Genomic DNA, 24,178 nt, shown 5'->3' with positions numbered 1-24,178 from the left:
AATGTGTGTAAATTCCTTAACACTGTGACTACAGGGCAGCTCTATTCCATTCAGTATTTTACTGTGAAGACAAAGCACACGATAAAAAATAAGCAAAAGCATTTAAAAGAAAGGCATTAAGGTGCAAAATATTTAAAAAAATAAATAAAAATCAGTGGATCTCTCTACCTCTATTGCAATTTCAAAATCACCATCCTTAGAACAATGCACGACGCTAAAGCAAGCGGGACCAGGAATTAATCGCCGTCCTAAGGACCCTTCCTTGCACACCCGCTGCTTTTGTTGCTTTTGCAGCCAGGGAGCTGGGCTGGCGGCCGCTATCATCGCAACCCCCCGTAGGTCGGAGAGGCTCAGGAACAGGCAGGCTCTCGTCCCGGCTCCAGCTTAGCCTTACAGCAGGGACCCGGCTGGGGCAGAACTGCACGGAGCCGTCCCCCTCCGGCCCCGGGCACCCCGGCCGAGCGTCACCTGCCGCGGGGACAAAGCGGGGCCGCGCCGGGGGCTGGAGCCGAGCTCGGGCCTTCCCCGGCCCCGCCCGTCGCCGCCGAGCGGCTCCGCCCGCCCCCGGCCCGGCCCGGCCCCGCCCGCCCGCCCGCAGCAGCCCGCGGCGCGGCCCCGCTCGGCTCGGCTCGGCTCAGCTCGGCGCGGACCATGCCGCCATGGCGGAGGTGAGGAAGTTCACCAAGCGGCTCAGCAAGCCGGGCACGGCCGCCGAGCTGCGGCAGAGCGTGTCGGAGGCGGTGCGCAGCTCCTTCGTCCTGGTGAGTGCGGGGCGCGGAGGTGGGGGGGGGGGGGGCGCGGCAGGGAGCCCGGCACGGCTCGGCTCGGCTCGGCTCGGCTCGGCTCGGTTCGGCACGGCGGTACCTCGGGCAGCTCCCGGCGGGGCAGCCGGGAGGGGCCGCGCCCAGGCCGGGGGAGCGGCGGCGGAAGGGGCAGAGAGCGGCAGGGGATGCTCAGAGCAGGGGAAGAGGAAAAGGAAAGGGCTGGGCTGGGCAGGGGCTGGGGCTGGGGCAGGTGGGGGTGGACTGGGCAAGGCGCGGGATGGGGCAGAATTCCCGTCGGGTCCTCCGCGTGTGCCGTGCCGTGCCGTGCCATCCTGCCTTCGACCCTGCTTGCCACCTGCAGTCCCTGTGCCCGTCTGAACGTCGCTCAGAGATGCGAGGACCGCAGGAACCGGCACTTCTGTCACGTAGGATTAGGGTTAGGTAGCGCTCCCGTAGCAGGAGCGGGAATTCATAAGAAGCCATCGGTGCAGGGCAGCGAGCGAACAGGTGCTGGAGCTCACCCTGGTAGGGTGCAGGCGATGTAAATTTGGTAAACAAATAGGGCAGGACTGAAGGGCACAGCCTGGCAAGGTGAGAGAGATGTGGGCATTGGCGTAAGCGGGCAGTCTGATGTATCCCAGGAATTGTGCTCAAACGTCCGGGGCAAAAGTCATGTGCTTTCCCAGATGCGTTTCATCCCTGCGTGTGGGATGCTGCAGCAGGTTGTCCTTGTTGTGCTCACAGCTGTGCAAATGTTAGCTGTGGTACCCTGCGTGGATGCTCGAGTCAGTTCAAAGCTTCCCCGGGCTTTGTTGGATGTATTTCACTGCTGCTCATTGAATTACTCTAGCATGCGATCACGCTTGACCTTGACTTTGATGGAAGGCTGTTCAGTGGGACATGCAGAAAGTACAATACAACTTCAGTGAATAATTCCTATTCGTTTTCTGCTGGCACGTTAAATAGTGTGTGAGCTAAGTAAGTGGAGGGTTTTTAACAGTTCTTTTTAAAATAGAGTTTTCTTGTAAATTTGTTAATTACTAGGGCTGAAAAAAAAATCATGGTAATAATACAGTCTGATTTCTTTGTGCCAAGGCTATTGTTTCCTGCATGCAGTTGTTCAGGGATCTTTAGAGGCTCCTTTGGGGTTTGCTTTCACTCTTTCATCAACAATACATAGAGACAAATGCTTTGTAGAAACTGATGGAGCCTTGTTAAAAATGAGCTTGTTTGGGACCTGAAGAGCTTTGGTATCCTACAGGCAAACAGTTACACAAGGCCTGTGCAGGGTGCCCTCTGTAGTAGACTGAAGGGTTAGGTGGGACTGCAGATGAAAATAAATGAAATCCTGACAGCAACCCAAAGGAGCCAGCGGAGTCCAGCAGCTGTCATCAGCCACTCTCTTTCTGAGCCTCTCTAGGGTTTCATTGCCCACACTGTTCCTGCCAACTCTATCTCATTCTCTTTCAGACAAGCAAATCCCCCAGGGCTGCTGTGCTGCTCAGTGTGTTCGCAGCCAAGCGCCGGAGGAGGGTGAGGGAAGGTGTCTCTGATTCCTAGGGCTTGGCAGAGTTTCCTGCTTTTGACAGTTCAGTGGCAAGGGATAAATCCCAGCACTTCTGCACCCCTAGGAAGAGCTATAAGATGCTGCAGCATTCAGGGACTGGGGAAGGAGGTGGTATAAGCTTAAGGACTGTCTCAGATAGCACTTCGGACACCTGCAGTGATTATGTGTGAGGTGCATGCTCCCCAGGCTTCTCCAAGGACAAGGTGGTTCCTCTCCACCTGCCCGATCATCACGCTTGTGAGGAAGGGATGGATGCCCATGCTGGGGTGTGCTGGCTGTAGCTGAGTCCACAGAGATCTGTGCTGGTGAGCATGGAGGAGACAAGGGGTGGGGAGCAGAGCTAACGCTGTATGTGCCAGATCACACAACTTCACCTGCAGGAGGAGCGGGCACCATAAAGGTCCATTACTGTGTAGATGGAGCTCAACATTTTGGGCATTCAAGGCACTCCCTCGAGAGGAGGAACTGTCTGGAGTAAGACGCCATTTGCAGTCAGTGAATGAAATATTGCTAAAGCAAAACATCTCAGTGAGGAGAACCTTTAACGTCACGGAAAAGGTCAGCCTGTGTGGAGCCATAATTTGTGCGTCAAAGGAGACGCATCTCCAGCCAGGAACAGCGTGCTCCTGCAAGGCCACCCCGAGCGAGTGGGACATCTGGTGTGATGCAGGTACGATGCAGCTCATGCAGCGTTGTTTCTGTTCCTGGTTTCCCATTTATGCTCATCTAGCACCACGAGAATATTTGTTCTTCTCTTTGGTGTGCGAACCTGGAGTGAAGTCAATGCGAGTTTTGTCGGTAACTTCTGGCAGGGCTTTGCTCTTTTGTGAAAGGGAAGCAGCAGAAAGGGTGGTGCTTGGGCTTCCCAGCAAGGAGAGGCTGCCTAGAGCTTCACTCCCAGCCTTCCTGAGGTGGCCTGGGTTGCCCATGTCCCGCCCGTTGCCCTTTGCACCAGCTGCTAGGATGCAGCCATTGCTCTTCCTGTCATGATTTAAGGGGAGCTGTGATCCTGATCTGTAGCAGTGAAAGGCTAGGCTGTGGTGGGGAGCCCAGGGCACTTCAGTCCCCCTGGATGGGAAAGGATGAAGCGCAGCTTTCACTTGGTGCTGTTCTGTTTCTTCTTCCTGTGCTGGTGTTCCCAGTGTCCTGGCTGTCATTCTGGCCTTGCATCACGTGTACAGACAGGCTGTGTAGAGGAGGTCTTGGCAAGAAAAAAGACTTCAGCAGGAATCCCTTGAAAGCACACACAGCCCTACAAAGCGCTGCTGCAAGCACCTAGGGTGCTGCAGGCACCAGGGCGTGTGGGAACCCTGATTCTGCCTGCACACTTTTCTTTGCAAAGCTGCAGGGCAGATTGTATCTAATTCAGCTTTGAATGGCCCCGGATGCATGCTAGCGATTATAAATCATTGAATAGAGATTTGGCAGAATAACAGACAAACAAGGTCACTGTTGAAATAGACAAATGCAAAAGCATTAAATTGGCTGGTGGGATAAATGACATGCAAAACAACAAAGGAAAAAAAATTAAGATTTGGTTAAAGAGAGGAACAGTCAAAGCATAAGTATGATAACTGACACCACTCTTAACCAAGGGATTACCTGCAGTTTAAACCTTGGGGCACCAATAGTAAAATACTGTGTTAAAACTGCAACTTCAGAGCCAGAGTACAAAGTGCTGATGGTGTCTGAGAGGGGTAGCGAGGCCAGACCTCAGGCAAGAAAAGGAGCAGCCAGGGGACCTTTGACAGTGAATAGACACTGGTGGTTTTGGCTCAGACATTCAGTGAAATCTCCCTCCCCTCCACGTTTGGGACGTTGCTGACTATTAACGGGAAGGTCGTGTGGTGAGGCAGGGGAAACCTGCACTGAGCCGCCCGCCGAGGTGGGACCTGCGCAGCCACGGGAGCGCTGCGGGACAGAGCTCAGCCCTCACCAGGAGGATGCAGCCCTGTGCTCCCTGGTCTGGCAGAGGTGCCTGTGCACCTCTCCTTTGCCCCATCTTTGCTTTCCGCTCAGAACATTATGGGGTATTTTAGCGTTGAGCAGAGCGCATGTGCTTGAATGAGATCCGTAATCTGTGGCACTGCCAGAATAGCAAAGGCTCTGCCTTCTGCCTCAGGACCCAGATCGGCTGCACATGGTCACTTGCATTGTTTGGGCTGGATGAGCGTAAGGCCAAGGCTTCCCTGTGCCTCCCCACCTCACAGGAGCCGTGCACTCAGCAGCGGCTGGGCCCCGGCGGGGTGAGGGTGGTCTCAAGCCAGTTGCAAGCTTTCCAGAGGTGTCATTCGCTGTGCTGTGACAGAGAAATGAAATGTGAGAGACGTGAGATCAGAGGAACAAGCGTTTGACAAAACCCAGACGATCCATTTTCCCACAGTGCTGCCAAAACCAGTCATCTGGTGGTAATTGCAAGTATCCCCCAAATATTCTGATTTTCTTTAGATCGTTTCTGTGCAGATTAACTGAAGACGCATTCACTGCTTCACCACAGAGGTTTACACAGGATGCAGACCCAGAGCATCGTACCTGGGCAGCTGCAGCTGTGCAGGCTTTCCCCAAGCTGGGTGTCAGCCCGCCCTGTGGGGCATCCCGAGGCGCAGCTCAGTGCCATGTGTCCTGTGCACGCAGACACAGCTTGGTGCTGTGTGCCCCACGCGCTCTGGCACACTCACAGCTCTCAGCCACACGTCTGGCAGCACGTGAGCTCCCAGCAATTGCAATGTGGGAGAACCTCTGCTTGCAAACGACTGCATCAATCCTTGCCATACAGATGTATTCGAACCGAGAGCATCTTCCCTCCTGTGTTATGCGGTGCTATGGGATGTGCTCCCTGTAACCGCGCCATGAGACTGGGGGCGGCATGCCAGGAGGAGAAGATGGCTTTTGTTTGATCCTGGTGGGACTGGGTTGGTATGTGTCGCTCGGTTTCAGGCAGACACAAAATAGGAGATAAAAAGCTCCCAAAGAATGATATTAAGAAGGTTTTGACTGGAAGCAAAAAGGCACTTTGTTCTTTCTGTGTTGTTTTTTTCTTTTTAACATTTTAATCTATATTGTATGTGACTGAATTTATACTCATGCAGGGGAAATCAGCTTTCTGCATAGAATCCTCTTTTAATAAGCTAAATTTGCTTTGATCAATGTGCAGACTGTTTATACGCACTGCTCGTAGCGATCTTAGTGCTCAAGAGAGACACATTATATGCATGTTCCCCCTTGGGTGTAGTCAGTACTCTGTGTTTGCATAACTTCAATAGAAAAAAGAGGCGTACTGGAGACAAGGGAGGAAATTCAGCCCTTACTTCAGTGGGTGGGAGTTTTGCTGCCGGTTCAGCTGGGGCAGGCTTTCCTGCTGCAGCTGGCTGCTTCCAGAGACTGCCACTACCGCTTGCTCGAGTGACTTCTGTGGAAGTGCACACAGTGAGATTATTACTCACAGGGGCTTAGTCAAAAAAACACATTCTTAAAAAAAACAAACGCATTCTTAAAATTAATCACGTACTTTCCCGAATCGGGGCTTGTGTACTGTGAAGGGCTGAATTTTGCTCAGCATCAGCTGGTTGCTGTGACGTGGCCTTGGGCAGTGCATGCAGTGGAAGTGGCCTGGTTTGTTCCTGCCTGAGCACAGCTAGGGTGTGCTCTGGATGAAGGGCACCACTTCACAGGGAGGAGCAAGGCCCCTGCTACACCACACAGCTATTTGGGGCTGCTTCTTAGCAAATCTCCAGCGAATCTCTTACCAACGCCCAGTCCGGAAGAGAGAGCAATACCTCCCCCATGCATGCCTGTGTGCTGAGGAATGGGTACTGTAGTCTGAGCTGTGGTCACTACAGCCTTTTCTGGAGGGTTTTGGAGACTACAGCAAGCTTCTGATAGGCATTAAATCATATCCTTCCCAAAGCATCATTTAAATATGATTCGTCTGAGGAAGAGAGCAAACCAGGCAGCCCTTAAACTCTTGCCACATTTTGCTGGCTGTGTGGCCAGGGATTTAGCGCTTGTTGGACAAGGCTGAGAGCGGTTTGTCCTGTGCCAGAGGCAGTGTCATGAAATTGCAGGTGTCCCTGCAATGACAGCATCTGCCCCGACCTGCCACCGTCAATGCAGTGAAACGCCTGGAACAGATGGTTGTTCTTGGTGCCTGCAGCTAGTGCCAGCAATGCAGCTGGGGATTTGGTGCACTCAAAATCCAGTTAGGGGACAGTTCTAGGGCTTTGTTTCATCTCTTTCTGGTATCTGAGGATATTTGCAGAGTCCCTCCCAGGACCAGGACCATTTGAACCTGGGCTGCTGTAGTGCATATTATAGCATCCTTTCATATAGGCCGTTTGGTGGCTCTTAGAGTGTTTCACTTAAGTCTTTGCACACTGATTTATCATCTCTAATGATGCAAAATTGCACAAAGCTTTTGACATTTCTGTGGCCTAAGAATGCAAATCACAATCACACACGGCAGCTGAACAGCAACCACTCCTGGGGCATATGCGTGGTTTTAGATTTCCCTGCTTAATTGGCCTCCTCACTGCTGTTCTGGCCAAGGAAGAGAAGGACGGTTTTGTACGCTTTTGTGGGCATTGCTGTCATCTTAGAAAGGTTGGAGTGTCTTTCCCTGCTGCCATCTCCCTCCATCTCTTTAATTCCCTTAAAAAGTACAAATCAAAGCTCTCCCTTGCTGACTCCTCTTCCCTTCAGCACAGCCCTGTCTCATCTCTGCCATTTTTCCCTGCCTCCTGCTGCTTCTCTAATGGGGTCAGGTCTGCTTGTTCCTAACCCCTTTCTCACCCCTGTCTCCTTTCTTGCTGAACTGCAATTTCTTTCTCCCTCCTATTAATAACTCCTGCCACAGGGCTATCCCTGGAGAACAGCTGTGTGTGGAAGGAGACTCTACCTGCTTCAGTCCAGAGGACTCCATCCTCCCTATATTTTGGCAGCGGTTGGGAGCCTGGGATGCAGGTTAGAGCTGTGCTAGCAGGGTGCAGATGAAGGCCACGGACTGCAGCCTGTATGCCGAGGGCTTGGGGCGGGGGTACCCACGCAGCAGCAAGGTCCCGCAGCATGGCAGAAGCTGTGGCTTCTCTCGGGTGTTTGGTAGAACTGGGGAATCCACGAGTGTTGATTTTTGTGCAATTCAACCCCGCACATCTGCAGAGTTGCTGCAGGCTGCGTGCAGAATCAGGAGAGGAGAAAGGAGTCTCCACCTCTAGTAGGGAGATGATTGCCTTGGCTCTTCCCACAGCAGGTTGGGGCTTCAGGAAAGTTGCACTGGGCTCAGGTTTCCCTTGCAGTTCCACCTCTTTCTCCACGCTCCCTTGTCCCTTTGAATAATGCTGGAGCTTGTGTGGATGTCTTCACCTGGGAGAAACTTGGAGGTGCTTCCATCAACAACAGCATTTCATCTGTGGCCGAGCTGAAGCATTGCAGAGCCTGTCCAGCAGCTACAGAGGCCCTCCTGGAGCACTCAGCCACCGTGTGTTTATTGGGGAGAACGTGGTTTAACTTTGCAGCCACTGCAGCCCAAAGACGGAGCTGAGATGGGAGCTGACACAATTTCCTGAGCTGGTTAAGTCACCACCGACATCCCTGGGGCCTGACTTCACTGTTGTGGGTGTTCACTCTATTGCTAAGGCAACCCAAAACCAGATTGTGACTTCCTGCTTCGGTTCCCCCTGCAGCGCTGCATGGGCTGGCGCTCAGCTGGCGCCCGGCCGGGCAGAGAAGCAGCTCGCCTCCTCCCGGGGCTGCTCGCCTGCGGGGAGCGGCTGCCCAGTTGGCTCAGCCCAGTGCGAGCGAGATTTCTTGAGTGAAAAACAAGGGTTTTTAAGAGCAGGCAGGAAAGGGAGGGGTTCTGCTTGTGTGCAATTAATTGTTTTCAGATGTTCTGAAGCTGGATCTTCTGAAGATGGATGCTAAATATAAAACTGATACTACATAAATAAATGATGAAATACCAGTGACATCTGAAAAGCACTTTGGGATGCTGTAGTTAAGAACTTATATAAATATCATGCATTATTGTCATTATAATTACTATTTCCCTTTTTTAGCATGCCTGTGCTTACAGAATGTTTTGAGAATTCCTATCTGGCAGAAATTCAGCTGTCCCATGGAAACCAGTAGCTTTTTGCCAATTTCTATTAACGCTATTATTTTCAGAAGAGAAAATCAAAGCTGTTCTGTGTTTCCATCTCTCATGCTCTGCAGCAGATGCTCAGCTGGATGCAGGTGCAGCGCTGCTGACACAGAGATGCACTGATCCTTCCCTCTGCTCCTCATGAGGAAGGGCTGGGTTTGAGCCTGGACATAGGATGCCAGGGTATAGGATGAGCACTGCTGGGGTACCCTGCTGAAGGCATCACCTAACATCTCCTCAGCGAGCCTGTGCTGCTGCAGAGGGGATCTGTTTGCTGCTGGAAGAGGAGCAAACAACTGAGCAAAACCCATAAAAGCTGCATGGGGGGAAGCCTTTTTCCAGCCCCTGTCTCCAGACTCATGTCAGCCTTCTGAAGAGCTTCCCCCTGTGCACCTGACCCCTCCACCTGTAAGCCCTGCATGTCCTTCACACGAAGCCCTCGGAGAGCTTTTGGGTCAGGGTTACAGCAGAGTCCTGCACTCTTCCTGCGACGCAGGGTTTTTGTGCCTCCAGCACAGCCAGGATTCCTGTCTGGGCATTTGTCTCGTGTTTCTAAACTTCCTTCTCTCTGGCCAGTGTAAAAATAGTTTTGGCCTGCTCCTACCCCACTTTATTGACTGTTTCTCATCGCTGTGGTTTTACTGTAGCACATCTCTGCGCATCTCTTACTGTGCCGGGCTGTTCCATCCAGCTGAGGGCTGGGTTTGCAGCAGACTCATAGGCAGGAGCTCCCCACCACCCAGTGAGAGCTGCCTCATTGCCTCCCTCCTGGTTTCTCCTCAAAACGTGGCTTTGCTAAGAAGCCCGCAAACCCCTTGGCAGCAGCAAGGCTGCGTCGTGTTGTGACTGCTGCCATCTGTGCTGACTAACGCTGTCGCCCTGTTTGCCCTTCCTCCCCCGTTTCTCCATTTCCACCTCTTTCTTCTCTCCTCTGCTTCGGATATTGTTTGGTTTTGCACTGGGTTACAACGGTTCCAGACGTTGAACAGGCAAGCTCAGGGTCTCTCACGTTCTGTTTTTCTTCCTTATGCCCAGGTTCCTGGAATAATGAGTTATGTGTGAATCTCAGCTTTTTTAAATGAAGTGCTCTGGCCCTCTTGCAAGCTTGAGCTAGAGCCTGTAAATGTAATCAGATGGCAGTGCAGGAACTGGGGGCAGAGAAAGCGAAAAGTTACCAATGTGCTACTTAAATAAATAAAAACAAAACCAAAAAACTCTTCAGGACCACACGATCTGAGAGTGCCATGACTTGTGATCTTTGAACCCTTGGCTTTGGAAAAGTTTTTCTATGGATAGAAATTCCTCAGTTCTGCGTGTCCATAGAGGTTGCCAAATGGGTTTTCTGAGTTCCCAGATTCCATATAAATTCTCCCATGGACTGTCAGGTGTCGTGAGCAAAACCCCAATTAAGGAGTTTTCGTCTCTGAGTGGTATCTTTGCATTTCCAGATTGCATACTGTGGTAGGAAGTGGTCCCTCTCTGACAAGGGCTGCTGCCGGTCTCAGAAGTGATGCGACTGTGACTGTTATGGGCAGGGGTAGTTGTGCACTTCCTTTATTTGCCCCTTTAGCTTTGAATCAATTCCCCAGATTTAATTCGTTGTCTGTTTTCTGTGTATCTCACCTACCTGGCCCCTTGGGATTTGTTTTAAAATTTGGGCTTCTCTAGGCTTTGCACGTAAGTGCATTACCAGATTGCAACAGATGAAGCAGTAAATAAATCAGCTATAAAATCCTCGCTAAATTTTGCAGAACAGTTGCACAGTGTGAGGCAATACATTTACATGTGCACGTGGTCTGCGCTATTTCCTTTTCTCTCAGGTACCTTAAATAAGCATCGCTTTTAGTATACGCATCCCTTGTGTCTCTAGCTGCTTCGTGAGCATGGATTCGTGCTGCTTGGTGACGCTTGCCTTCTGAGGAAGTGAGAAACTGATGTCCCGGGTGCTGCTGAGCCTGCAAGCTTTTTAGTGAGAGGTGCGAGGGAAGTGCTGCAGGAATGGCTGAGCCTCGCGCAGGGCAAGCCCAGAAGCAACGCGTGTGCTAGCCGTTAGCAATGCGGCACTCGCAGGGAGAAGCGAAAGCCGAACGCCGTGCAGCCGTTGCGCTGGGGCTGTGGGTTTTTCTGGGGTTGGCTTCCTCTGTGCAATGGGAAACGTGCGCTGGCAGCCAATGTGGGGCTTGTGTCAACGCAAACAGACGAGCGTAGTGGTTAAAACAGAGCCAAACCAGGCGGGTTTGCCATCAAATTGTTTTTTTTATATATATTTTTATTTTATATTTTTTATATTGTTTGTTTTAAATGAGAGACTGCCTGAAAGGACTGAAAATATGCATACTTTCTGATAGTTTTCCTTTGGTTTCCGTTTTAAAATATCCTTGAGCAAAACATTTTTCCTTCACTTTCTGTACAGTTGTGTCAATTTGATTATATTTCTTGTAATTATGGGAGAAAAGGATCTCAGAAAGACATTAATCGTAGAATCAGCTTTTATTGTGCAACAAAAGTTGCACATTTGTACAGTGTACAAATGCGGGACAGTAGAAGACAGATGGTCACTCTTTTTTGAGCCATTAAAGTTGAAAATAGAAATGTCCTTCCCAGTATAAATATGTCCAGGTGTTGTTGTGTACCCTTGTTCATAAAGCAAATATAAGGAGTTTGATAAGCTTTGCAAATGGATGCAGAAAGGAGACAATTCAGTCTGACTGCTCCAGATTCCCTCATTTTGGTTAACGTGTTATTATTCCCTTGCTAACGCTTTCCTTCACCCCTGTCTCGTGGTGTCTGTTCAGCGGAGGTTTGCTCTCATGCTTTTTTCTCGGCTGGGCAAGCAGGGCGGTGAGGTTGGGAACCTTCACTTGGGGTTTTCCTGGGGCCCAGCTCTTTGTGCTTGTGCTTGGACGAAGGCAGAGCCTAGCGTTGGCGTCTGTGGGCATGTTTCTGTTGAAGTAATTCGATTGAATTTCCTGTTAAAATGCCAGCCAACTTGCTTCTTGGTGGTGAGTCAATACTGTAATAGATTGGCTGTTGTTTTGCCTGTGCTGTTGTCCAAGAGGAGCCTCGTGACCTGACCTGGATGGGGGCTCGGGGTCTGCAGACCCCCCTTTCCCTCGTGCACCGCAGAGCCCTGTGCTCACGAGAGCAACGCTCTCGGGGCAGAAGCAGATGGGAACAGCACACAGTGTTTTCAGGAACAGTCCAGTGTGCAGGGATTGAACCAGCATTTTTTGTAAGAGAAGTGAGAGGGCTCATCCACAAGGGCTCACTGCGCCCCTCATTAAAATTTTATTTAAAATCACGTTAATTTATTTTTCTCCTCTGTGAGATCTTTCCCAGCAAGTCCCAGTTTTTATCCCAGTGCGCTGGACTGCGGTGCTTTGGGTTGGAAGCTGCTGCTGGGTGTTCTCAGTTTCCCCCTCCTGCCCACCCTAGTACAGGGTGCTGGAGCAAGCCACAGGGCAGCACGGAGAACCCCTCTGCCAGCCCTGGGTAAGCAGCTGCTCTATGCCTGTCTGGAACAGGCTTGCTTTGGCATCACTGGGTGGTTTTTCCTGCAGAAATGGGTTGATTTTGTTGCTGGACTGGCAGCATTTCTTTGCACTTGGATATTGGCTTTCCCTGTGGAGGAATTTGTGGTTTCTAAGACTCTAATTGCTTTAGTGTAATAGTTCTTCCTCTGCTTTCGTAATGACTTTGGTGGGTGCCATCTGCTGTTGTGACAGCACGGGGCAGCGTGAGGCTGAGCCTTGTCTGCTGGGAGATGTCTGCGTTAACCAAGCTCATCAGAAAAACTAAGACTTTGAAATCTGATTTTCAGGGCTTAAAGTTTTATCTCCTGCCCTGATGGGACACTGGGCGCTAGGGTGGGCCAAAGGATGAAAAATATTTGTGATATCCCTACTTACTCTGGAGCTCTGTTTGCAGGGGCGTGAGCACGTCTGGCCTCGTGCAGTTCTGGACAGACGGAGGCGTCCGTGTTTCCTTGGCAGCAGGCAGACAGGCCACATCCTTTTGCTAGCTGTTGCTTTGCTTACATATAGGTTGACCTATATCTTTTGGCTTCGCTTTAGAGGCACTGCTGTGGTTCCCCTCGTGGCCTGTGACAAGTTGGTTGTGCAGTGCTGGGTGCAGGGGACCGAGGGCTGCTGTGTGTGGCCAGCCTCGTCCTGCACTCTCCTTGCTGCAACAAGCCAATGATGCAGCCTGGGTAAGGAGAGCAGTAGGGACTGCGTTTCTAAAGTCCCTAGAGGAGAAATGAAGTCTGTGGGGACTGCAAACCCACCTGGGGGACATCTCCATTGGCACCCACCTCTCACCTCCTGGAGCTCCCTGGGCAATCAGCCGGCCGCCCGCCCTGGCACTGCAGCAGCCTGCACCACGCTTCCTGCCCGGTATCACCAAACCCACAAGAGGGGAAGGGCGGCAGTGAGTTATTTTAAGAGGCTTTTTTGTAGCTGCAGCGGACAATGCTATAAGGGTTTTGAAGCCTCTCACGTGAGAATAAGGGGTCCTCTTTGGTCCTCGAAGTCATTACCCTGTAGTTGACATCAATGTTACCACAAAATAACTTTTACAACAACTTCTGGAACACAGTCCATTTCAGAACCGTGTTGCAAACAGGACTGAAAATAGTGAGGAATTGGGAGGCCTGAATTCGGAGTACCCAAAGCCACTATTTAATGCCACAGCAATGTGCAAGGCTCTTGGAAAGGAATCTAATTTAACATTACAGCTGCTGCTGGGGTGAGGTGAGACCAGGAGCCGGTGGGACCTTTAATGCCGGCAGCGTTGTTGGGATTGCTGTGGTGATGGCAGCGAGAAAGGTGGATTGGGCAGCGGAGTGGCTGAGATTTGGGGATGCCTGACTTGCAAATGGGAGAGCAGCTCATGAATGTCCTAATGTGTTAAGTCACGTTAATGTGACAGGCTTGGCAAATTTGCAGAAGTGCGTAGCATGATAACGAAATAAGACCTGTGTTTCAGATGATTAACCAAATTCAGTGAAGCATTTAAAGAACATGAGGCTAACTGAGGAAAAAAGGGGTTCCTTCTCTCCATCTTCCTGCTGGTTTTTAGGGACTCCTAATTTTCTGGTGATCTCCTTTTACACGAGATTCGTGTGTAAGCCAGGTCCTGGCTGCCAGAGCAGGAGCAGCTCCAGGTGTGGTTGTGCCGGTGGCACACAGTGCTGGGGCTGGCAACGCTTGCCACCCCACATCACAGACTCCCCCCAACCCCCTAGCTTGGCACACATCATGGGCTCTCTGCTGGGCAATGCTGCCCTTCCCTACGCATGTCCTGGTGGGCTGCTCCCTGGGATGCCACAGTGCTGCTGCTGGTCATGCAACAGGAGGCTTGTGAGGTTTCTTTTGGGACTGCATTAGGAGTGAAGCAAAGTTTTCCAGAGAGCGATTGAGAGGAAGCTGTTTCAAATATCTGAGCTAATCCCCGCTGGATTCCAGCGGCACGGAAAATAGACGTTTTGAAAGCAAAAGTGCCTTGGGCAGGAGGTATATTTTCTTCAGTCAAAAGTAAGAGTTTCTTTGTGGGCAGCCAGAAGCAGGGCAGAGCTGGTGCTTGACAAAAGCCAGTGCAGAAATCACCCTGACCAGAGGCATCACTTATGCTAGTAACACAGGCCTTGATTACACATAGGCTCCTCTCCCTCCTCCTTCAGCGAGCTGCTAGGATACTGTCCTGCTGCTGGGATGCAGTCCTGGGAAACATGTCTTGCGAGGTACCCACTTTGCATTTCTGAAGTGCTGTGAGGAAAATATTTCATCTCAGTTTTGCTTTCTGAACATACTACAAGTTTACTGGGCATGCATCTGGGATGGAAGAACAGCCTCTGCTCAGCAGGGCTGCCCTTTGAGTGGAAAAAGCCAGAGGCAGCCTCAGAGAGACATCTGCCTTCGCTGTTCCAGTCCAAAAGACCATCCAGGTCTGCCACAGAGCCTGGATTTTTATTATTTTTTACCACATGCCAAAGTATAGCAGAAGAAGGGGAAAAAAAAATCTACAATTCCTTTTTTTTCTAAGGTGCTTCTGTATGAGAAGTTATCAACATACTAAGATTTTCTACAATGTTTCAGAAAAAGATAAAATCAAGATTAAAACATGACCACCCCTGAATGGCTCTCACCTGGGACTGTTACCTGCTGATGTGACAACTTTCTCCCCAGAGTCCCAGCACCAGCTCCACTTCAACATAAGAGATGCTCAGCTGTCATTAAAACAAGTGGCTCACGTTTGCTGCAAAGGGCTTGATCATATTAATGCATCCTGGAGACTCAGGTGCCAAGGGCACAGGACAGAAACTCTTTGGCTATGATTGCTTTTGGAAGAGCAATGTTGATTTCTTCTCTCATGCGTCACAGGCAATGTTGAGTTGTTTGGATGCTCAGTGGCATAGCTGTTTATTTACCTGGTGGTTTTATATGGTGCTGAGCTTTCAATCCTTATTTTTGAGTCATTTTCTCAGGCTGCAGCTTTTGTTGTCTTCAGCAAGAGACTTCCACCAGTCTAATTTTTAATTCAGGGAGCTATGTGAGTAGTTCATCCAGGTTAAAAAAAAAAAATCAACTGTGTGGTAAATCTTGCTGCTGTTGGAGAAGCATCTGACATTCCTTTTCCAAGGGTGAGGCGCCCAAGCACACCGTCTTGCAAGGGCGTTATCTCCCTGGGGCACGTGCCAGCCTGGCATCACACAAGCTGGAGGGGTTTTGTTAACACCATCCATAGCATGGCCAGGCATCGACAGTTTTCTGGTAGGAATTCAAAGCAAGGGAAAGTTCATGTATTGGAATTTACTTCCCCTTTTGTTATGAGCATTCTTGTGCATACAGGGTCATGGGTTTGATTTGGTGTCATTTTTACAACTGCAGTGCTAAGTGCCTGACTCTTGCTTATGAAAGCCAAAGTCTAGGAGTGGACAGCTAAGAAGACGTTTTCCTACTTTGGAAGCTGTCTTTGTTTTTTTAACATTTTTAAGCTATGTTTTCTGGGCTTGTAGCATGAACAGAAGTAATGCAATGCTAAGCATACTGGCATTCTCCTAATAGTTTTACTGAGGACTCCAGAGATTATGAAGAAGTTCCTCTTGCTTCTCAGAAATGTAAGTGAGCAAAACCAGGCCCCAGGGTTTTCCAGATGTGGGCTGTGGCTGAGGTGTGATTTATAGAGAGGGCTTTCCAGAGGAATCTTCCTTCCACAGGGAGAGATTCCTGCACTGGAGGTTATTGCAGCCAGCTTACTACCATTCCACCAGCAGCACATTTCCAGAGATAGCACAACTCTCATCATCTTGTCTAGCAAAACCAGCTTCGAGCTGGTGTAGAGCCCGTATTCCTTCTGAGCTGTGCAGATGAGCTGCTCATACTGGTGGAAGCTGAAGCTTGTAGCTGTTAAAGCTGTGGGCTTTCCAGGAGAATTGCTTTCTCCATTAAGAAATTAGAGCCTGTGCCTGGAGAAGAACAGCACGGTACTTGCTTTCTTCCTGTAGTTTATTACCAAGCACAAATAACTTAACCCCTTGTTTCCCTCACTGCAATACATGTACATCAGTGGTTCCTTGTATCGTGCAAGTATCTGATTGTTGAATTAAAAAACAGTCCATTGGTAACATGGTTTGAAGTTGTCAGACCAAATTAGGCACAAGATGTTAGTTACTGGTTATTTTATATATTATACGTCTGTAAATATTCTACCTTCTATTCATCCTACAGGAAAAAACCAAAGTTGTTGAACCCTTGGACTATGAGAACGTGATCCTTCAACGCAAAGTTCAGATCTACAGTGATCCCCTCCGGGACCTGCTGATATTTCCGATTGAAGATGTGTCTGTGAGTTTGCACTGGCTCTTTCTCATGTTTGAGGCTCATTCATCTCCAGTCCTGCTTACTTTGGAAAATTTCCGCGCTTGGCTACATGTTGATTTTGGCTGCATTACTAACACATAAAAGTGAAACAACCCACTGGTGATTTGGGCCCGCCATATTCATTTAAAGCAAGTATCAGTTCCTGAAGACCCAGTTTACACTGAAACCATTTTCTCCTTTTCCCTGCAGATCTCAGTTATCAGTCGCCAGAGAAGGACTGTCCAGTCTACGGTGCCAGAAGATGCTCTGAAGAAAGCTCAGAGTCTTTTTGTCAAAGAGGTAGGGGTAAAAGTCCATGCAATGCCTGTCCTCAGCACCTTCTCCCTTAAGCAAGATTCCCTGCTGTAGCTGCTTGTCTATGAGGTTGCAGATCACTTAGTTTATCCTGGGAAGCACTGATCACTGGCAGGGTACTGCACTAGCTAGTTCCTACATGCCTCTTGTATGGCACTTCTTTCCAGCAGGTTTTGTATGCAGACAAGGTGTGTGGCTTGAGCTGCAAGGTGCGGGGCGTGCAGCAGGGCAGGGGCTGGGCTGCACAGCCTCTCTAGCTGCATCCTGAGTGCTGCAGGTTTGTTTTGCTGCTGCTCTCTAAGACCATTCCCTCCAAGTGCAGTGGAAGTAAATGCCAGGTGATGGTCAGTGTTGAATGAGAGGCACTATAGTTCTGAGGGCAGGAAATTGGTGCTTTCTGGAAAGCAGTCCCCTTGCAAATTACTATTCCTTTTTTAAAGTGTTAGAGCTATGTGGATACAAGATCAGCAGCTGTGTTGCAGTCCAGATGCTGTGTGATTTTGTCTCTGTGCTGAAAAGGTTCCTTATGAAATCTTATATGGTAGCACAAAAATAAGTGAAGCAGCCTTGTTCACACTCTTTCCACTTATACTTACATCTTATACTTACATCACCCAGCAGTCTGTAACCTTTTGAACTAGTGCGTGGTTTTGTTATGCTTTCTGTAGCTTTCAAATACCTGTATTGTTTTCCTTTCAGTGCATTAAAACCTACAGCTCAGACTGGCATGTGGTAAACTACAAATATGAGGAATACTCAGGCGACTTTCGGATGTTGCCATGGTAAGTGTCATGCTCCCTTGGAATACTAATACCATGGTCATGGGACTGTGGTTTGATCAGGCTTAGGAGAAACAGTGTGGCCAAAGTAGGTCTGTTCTGAAGATCTTGCAGGGAAGTGAAGCAACAACGGAGCAACACTGTTGAACAAATTTTATTAAAATTTGTGAATAATCTTGCAGTCTGGTCTGGCTTCTCTTCTAGCAAGATGGAAGATAGATAGATCTGCTTCATCCCTGTGTTGCACAAATGCAAGTCAGCAAAAACTCTGCAAAGGCAGACAGCTAATACAGAGATTACATGCTCCTTGTGCTTAGCTTCAGTGAAGTGCATTCAGAAGTTAGATGTCTCCAGCTGTAAGGGGCTGTAGGTCTCTTGAAATCTTCTGCAGTTGGACAGTTCTGCTGTGCTCTGTAATCTGCAGTTTGACTGTTGGTTGTGGAGCCAGCATCAGATAGCTGGCTTGTGCATTCTTGTTTCCCAGTCATTAAAAAATGAAAATGTTGTGATTTCAGCAAATCCTTTAGGCCAGACAAGATTCCAAGTCATGTGTTTGAAATTGATGAAGACCTTTGAAAAAGACGAGGTAAGGAGAAAGTTTTTTACATATTCCACACTAAGATCTGTTATAACGAAAATTTCACAAGACAAAGTCAGAATTCAGCTCCCAGGAATGGCTTTATGGTGAAATGCTTCATACTGCAGATATGGGGCCAAAACTGAGACAGTGATTCATTTGAAAGTGTGACAAGATAATCTCTTGGAGCCAAGAGTCTCCTAAATTAGGTGGAAGATTAGCCTTAATGTTTCTCATGGCTTTTTCACTTGATAGAGTCCAGCAATGAAATACAGGAAATAAGAAAAAGGAAGCCAAGAAATTTACTAAGTAAAATTCTTTGTGTGAATATAAAAAAATAAAAAATTCTTTTATGTGACCATAATTTAAAGTGACAGTTTAGTTTCCAGCTACATGGTGATACAGCAATATCAGGGTCCTCTTCTTCAACAGGTCGGCGCTCTGCCTGGTAATCTGCATTCTTAACCATTACTTTTCCCCAACATATTCACAGCACATCAGTCTAATTCTGTATACACTCTGCAGATATTCAGAGGCATTCACCTCTTCTGGAAGCTGGCGCCTTTGTGTTTACCTATCTGCAGGGGAGGTTTTGCAGCTTGAGAGCTTTTCCACTTGGAGGAGCTGGGGGTTCTGACAATGGGGATATCTCAAACCTGGCAGGTCATTTCGGGAAATATGCATGCCATGTTTTCCCCATGCATATTGCATTTTGGGGCTGGGGCATGGGCATGTTAACATATTTCTTTATCAATTACCATGTGAAGTTTAATTCCCACACTTGACAGTAAGAAATTTTAGTTTACAGTCTGAAGAATTTAGTCCAGCTGTTTAAAATCCTCATGGCACCAAGGTGCTGCTGCTGAGGAACAGGGAAGTTTCTGTCTTGCAAAACTGTAGACTTTGAAGGGCTGTTTCATACACATTTTTAAAACAATTGCTATGCATGTCCCAACACCTCATGTCTGGACTGGGATGACTTTTTCATAAATGGAAATGTATTGTCAAGTTTGGCCTTATTTTTTTTTGGCTGCATTGTTGGTTTTCATTACATGGTTAACTTGAGACTGTTACTTCTTTAATATATCTAATTTTTGGCTGGAGACAGAGCTGAGACAAGGCTTATCAGCATGCCTCTGAAAAAGTAAAGCGATAAAATATGCTATCAGAATTTGGTGGAAGACTTTTTTTCTTCTGATCTGTGTCCCAAATATGCAAACAAGTGAATTTACTGAATGTTGACAATGGGAGAGTATTCCAAGTACTTTGGCAGATATTTTGACATTATGTCTTCTGGCTTGGCCCTATCTAAAGGATTCGTTACAATTTCCTGACAGAACATTTACATTAGAACTATGCATGGAAATTTGAGTAAAAGAAATCTCTTGAATGAAAAAGGGCGAACCATTATAAAGGATAAATCATTGGTTGTTCTACCCCGAGAAATAAAGCATTAGAAATTTACTTTTTCACTGGAAGTTTGACAAGAAAAGAGTGAAAACCTGCCATTTGAGATGCTGGAGATTGATATAAACCAGTGCCTTGATAGCTCATCAACAGTCAGTCCAGGTCCATCTCTTGCTGCTGAGTCACTGGAAAGACCAGGGCAAGTTTTTTCATCAGTCTAGAATCTTGTTTCCCTCCATCTTTAGTGGAGGTCACTGTTGGATATGGATGGAGAGCTGTTCACCCCATTCTGGGACCACAGGACAGGACAAAAGATAGAAAATCCAGCCAGTATGCCAAGAATAATGCAATTGAGTCACTTAAAAACTTTTCATTTCGGTAGATGTAAAATACGCTAGTTACTTTTCAGTTATTTGGGTTTGCTGTTCTTTTACCTAAATTTAAAATGCAAGTTGATTGTACAAAAGGAACATGATGAAATAAATCTAATGTTCTGCATTTTGCACTGTCCAAACAGACCATTTTGAAAATTTCTTGTGCTTCCCCGGGTTTTTGAAATACTATCTAAGAACCATGCATTTCTTCACTGCAAAATCCACATGCAGCTCTGTCAGCTACATGTAATTTTCCTTGTTAAAGGTGACCAAAACTAGCCTGTTTCACTTCTTTGTTGGAAAGAGATGACCTGATATTTTTTGTAATCACACTGTAAATGTAGCTGTACATGTGTACATTCTACTGATAGCTGTGTTGCTGTAGTTATCAGTATTGCTTTCCAGTGCAGACATACCTCATACCCAAGGGAAATTTTACATGGAAAGCAGTTCACGTGACCTCCTCTTTTTATGATCTTTTGCTCTCTTTCAGGATTCCTCATCATTGTGCTCCCAGGGGGGGGTGATAAAGCAAGGCTGGTTGCACAAAGCAAATGTGAACAGCACAATCACTGTTACCATGAAGGTGAGACTGATTCAGCATTATGTTAATCGGAAACGAGACATAACCCCTGTTAAGTTCAGATCGCATCTCTAAAGGTAGCAGGAGTGCAGCAGTGGGTTCAGGTTCAGTTGGGTGTCCATTCCTTTTGTAGAGCATCCCAAGGTAGATTGGAAAACCCAGTCTGGAAGGAGCTTTTGACCCTTCCCTCCCAAGAATATAAGACCAATGCACTTCAAATCATGACAGGCAAGCTAAAGAAAAAGGCAAAGCATGCTCTAGAAAACCAAGACTGTTTTCATAATGAGCAGCTGAGGCTAGGAAGAGGAAGGCAATTTAAATAACTGAAACAGCTGCCCTGCAATGAAGACTTTATGAATAGATAGTTTCCTTGGCGGTAGAAAATATGTACAGAGAACAATTTTAAATTGAAATGACAAGGCTTTGCTCTAAAAGCAGGGATGATGTCACTGAGGAGACGGAGCATTACTGACCTAAAAGCAACAGCTGCATTGTCTCCTGTTCTCCCTTGTACATAATCTGACATGACATTGCTTAGATTTTGCAGGGGAAGTTTTTTTTATAGTTCCACTGAAGGTTTTTGCTGTGGCAATGGGCCTTTCTGTTGCTCCACCATGCAGTTGCCTTCTTAAAGCATAGAGAGAAAGAATATTAGGTAATTACATTCAACTGTGCAGCTGAGGAATGGCTGCAGTGGGGTTCTTTACTTTGTAAGGTCAGTTGCTCTAAGGCTCAATTCAACAAGTTTTACATTCATAAGTGGAACAGATTAGTTCATATGGCTAATTTTAATTAGAGTTTTAAAATGACTCCTCGTGAACTTGAAGGAAATAGAGCAGGGATTTCTGTTTGTCTGCTTTTCTGAGCAGCAAGATTGAAGTCATTTCTGCTCCTGTAACTTCTGGAGGAGGAGGTATTACCATACATGTTTAAAGCAGTTAGTTATGTCCATTCTTGACTGAGCCTCTTGTGGTATTGTTGGCCTCAGTGCCCAGCATCTTAGACCCACTTTTCAGAGATGCCTGAACTGCACTGCTTTCAGTTCAGTTAATAAAAATCTCTCATGAAACTCAAAGTACCAGAAATGAGTGGCCATTTTCTGAGCTGGTTCTGGTCACTACTGTGTCTTACAAAACACCTCCTAAGGCACATGCGAGAAATCTGAGGACTTTTAAAGTGTTCACCCTTATCGCCACTTCAACAAGCTGCTGTACTACTGTGGAAGCAAATATATCCATCTTTTGTGTGCTGGTTCTTTCACTGCTGTGACATACTGAGTCTCTGGTACCTCATGCTGTTGCTAAGCTCATGCAGAGTGTATTTTGTGGAGAGCCAGCCCATGAGCAAGCTGTAATTAGGCTACAGCTGCCAAAAATTATTTGAGAGTAACCTTTCCTTTGCAAAGAACTTCCCACTGCTTCAGTAGGCTGCTCTGCAACAATGGCATCAGGATTTTCTCTTCTTTCCTCTCTGCCATAACAGACTTCTCCAGTTCTCTAGCTGTCCTTCTGCAATTGCCATGCTCACCCGCAGCGTCTGTAACCTGATCAAATGGGATGTTCCCTCTGTTATTAGGTTTATACTACTTATTTTAATTGCTTGTAGACTTCTGACAATTATTTCTGACAGCAGTGCTTACAAGTGGGGGGAAGGTTACAGGAATAGTGTTTGCTTCTTGCTTCTGCGTTTTTCCCTTGAACAGAATTCAGAGGATACAAATGGTTTTGCACAAAACCCCATATCCATGAGGAATATCAACCCTGTAATGTCTAGAGAGAGATCTGTCATGGATTTCTCTAGCATTAACTATCAAAGTTTCCAAGACTGATTCAATGAAGTGCTAAATCAGTGTTTAAGTTGTGTAACACTCAGCAGACTTAGATTTCCATGTATTTTTATGCTTTGCTAAACTAGAGTCTAGTTGCATGTTTTTCAGTAAATTTGAAGCTCCACAAACTTTGATGCATCTCAGCAGTAAACTACTCATCTAAATGATGCCAGAGGTTACCATTCAGAGTGGTTAGGCACAGTGCTCCCTTCCAGTTCCATGCAAGTGAGCAAGTGGTTTTATTGAACATACGATTGTGTCAGTAGTGGTGGGGGTGCAGGAAATTACTGGCTGTCTCCTATCTGGGATGAAAAATGCTGTGTTCGTTCATAGCTCTTCCAGATATTCAGAACAGTGGAAGTACTCTGAGCCTTGCAATGCTGCTTGCCCTGGCTTGCTTTGTGGTTCTCCTGATATCCAGCAACTGTGAAATGCACCCTGCTCCTCACACACCTGGCAGCATATGGTGCTATCTTAATTGCTGCCAGAATGTTCTCCTGAATGATAGTACACTGCCTATGAGCTGACAAATGTGAAGCAAGGTGTTCTGAGAAAAAGCTGGAGAGCTTTTTTTTCCTAAATCTATTTGGGGTCTTCATAACAATCAATAGCTCAAACATATGAATGCTTCTCCCAAATTTACTGCTTTTTAAGGTGAGAATTGAACATACTAAGCCAAAGCTAGTTCATGAAAATAGGTGTGTTAGGAAAAAATGACAGCAACAACAAAATACCTTGAGCAGTTGCATGGATTACAGTGTTCTTTGGCTTGCATTTGAGCGCTAGGAATTTCCACATCTGCTCCAAAGCCTTCTGGAGAATTGCTTTGTAATTCTAACTGAGGTCTTTATCAAAAAGGCTCTGGAAATACCTGCTCTAGGGCGGGATGAATCTTCAGGCAATGTACTGATCTGAATTTACCATGCAGCGTTACTTTGTGAAGACAAATGAGTCTGGAGCCAGCTGAGAGATGAGCTTGAAGCCCTGGGGCTTTGCTTTAGATGGACAAACTTATAATAACAACAAGAACGTTAAAATTAAAGAAGACAACAAAATCTCCCCGCACAAAACAAGTCGTACTCAAAGGGGTGCATTCGCAACACTCTAGGGTCATCAGTGCTTCTATTTATAGTTTTCTCCATAGCAGGAGGGCAGATACTGAAACTGAGACTGTTGCTTGTAATATACAGAAGAGTGAATACTTGCATGAGCAAGACTTTGCACTTTTGCAGGTATTCAAGAGGAGGTATTTTTACTTGTCACAACTCACAGATGGCTCCTACATTCTTAATTCCTACAAAGATGAGAAAATTTCAAAAGAATCCAAAGGCTGTATCTTCTTGGATGCTTGCAACGATGTTGTTCAGGTAGGTGTACTTTTGCCATGACTGAGGTGGGATTATGCATTGCTAGATCAGACAGAAATGCTCTCTCAGTCTGTGACATGAGAGCTGAAAGCATGGATTTACAAGCTAACCCAAAGCTGTTTTGCCCAGTCAGTCTCCCTGCTTTGTCCATCCCCTTTACCAGGTGTCTTCCTGGTAAAGGGGATATCTCACACCCTGAGGATTGCGGCCAGTAAGTAGCTGGTGCAACTAAGTCTTGGGCACCTTCTTTGTTTGCTGTTAGCACCAGCTTCTTATTAGTCTTGTTAGGTTCTTAAGTTAGGTCTTGATAGGTCTATGCAAACATACAGCCCTTTGGGTCTTACCTCCCGCAAATGGCCTGTAAGGTTCTTGGAGGAGGTATTTGCACTGGGCTTAAGTTGGGGTTGCTTTATGCTGAGAGTGAAGTGCACGGTGAATTGCTTTTGTGTCTTGTGCCATTGCTGTCTCTGCTGAAGCTTCAAGCACCAAGTGTGATGGAGCTGGTACAGGGCAACATAAATTACTTTGACTGTTTGCTTCAGTGTAGATGAGTGAGAGCTATGCATTTCCATTTATCTTTCTGAATAGAATAAAAGCAGTAGTAGAGATGCCTCGGTGATGT

At 47.3% G+C, this 24,178-nt stretch overlaps 1 protein-coding gene across 1 annotated transcript in view; it reads left to right on the top strand.

Moving 5' to 3' along the window:
- Positions 1 to 589: 589 nt before the first annotated feature.
- DOCK11 (dedicator of cytokinesis 11) overlaps positions 590 to 24,178 on the top strand; it is an 82,368-nt gene continuing 58,779 nt past the window's right edge. Inside the window, 8 exon segments of the mRNA XM_040571979.1 lie at positions 590 to 761; positions 16,195 to 16,311; positions 16,537 to 16,626; positions 17,341 to 17,423; positions 17,936 to 17,990; positions 17,992 to 18,006; positions 20,272 to 20,364; positions 23,422 to 23,556. Of these exon segments, the coding sequence (XP_040427913.1) occupies positions 660 to 761; positions 16,195 to 16,311; positions 16,537 to 16,626; positions 17,341 to 17,423; positions 17,936 to 17,990; positions 17,992 to 18,006; positions 20,272 to 20,364; positions 23,422 to 23,556 (690 nt within the window). The 5' untranslated portion in view covers positions 590 to 659.

This window comes from Cygnus olor, chromosome 13 (genome assembly GCF_009769625.2).
Source record: "Cygnus olor isolate bCygOlo1 chromosome 13, bCygOlo1.pri.v2, whole genome shotgun sequence".
NCBI classification, from domain to species: domain Eukaryota; kingdom Metazoa; phylum Chordata; class Aves; order Anseriformes; family Anatidae; genus Cygnus; species Cygnus olor.
This window is presented reverse-complemented; position numbering and strand designations above follow the sequence as displayed.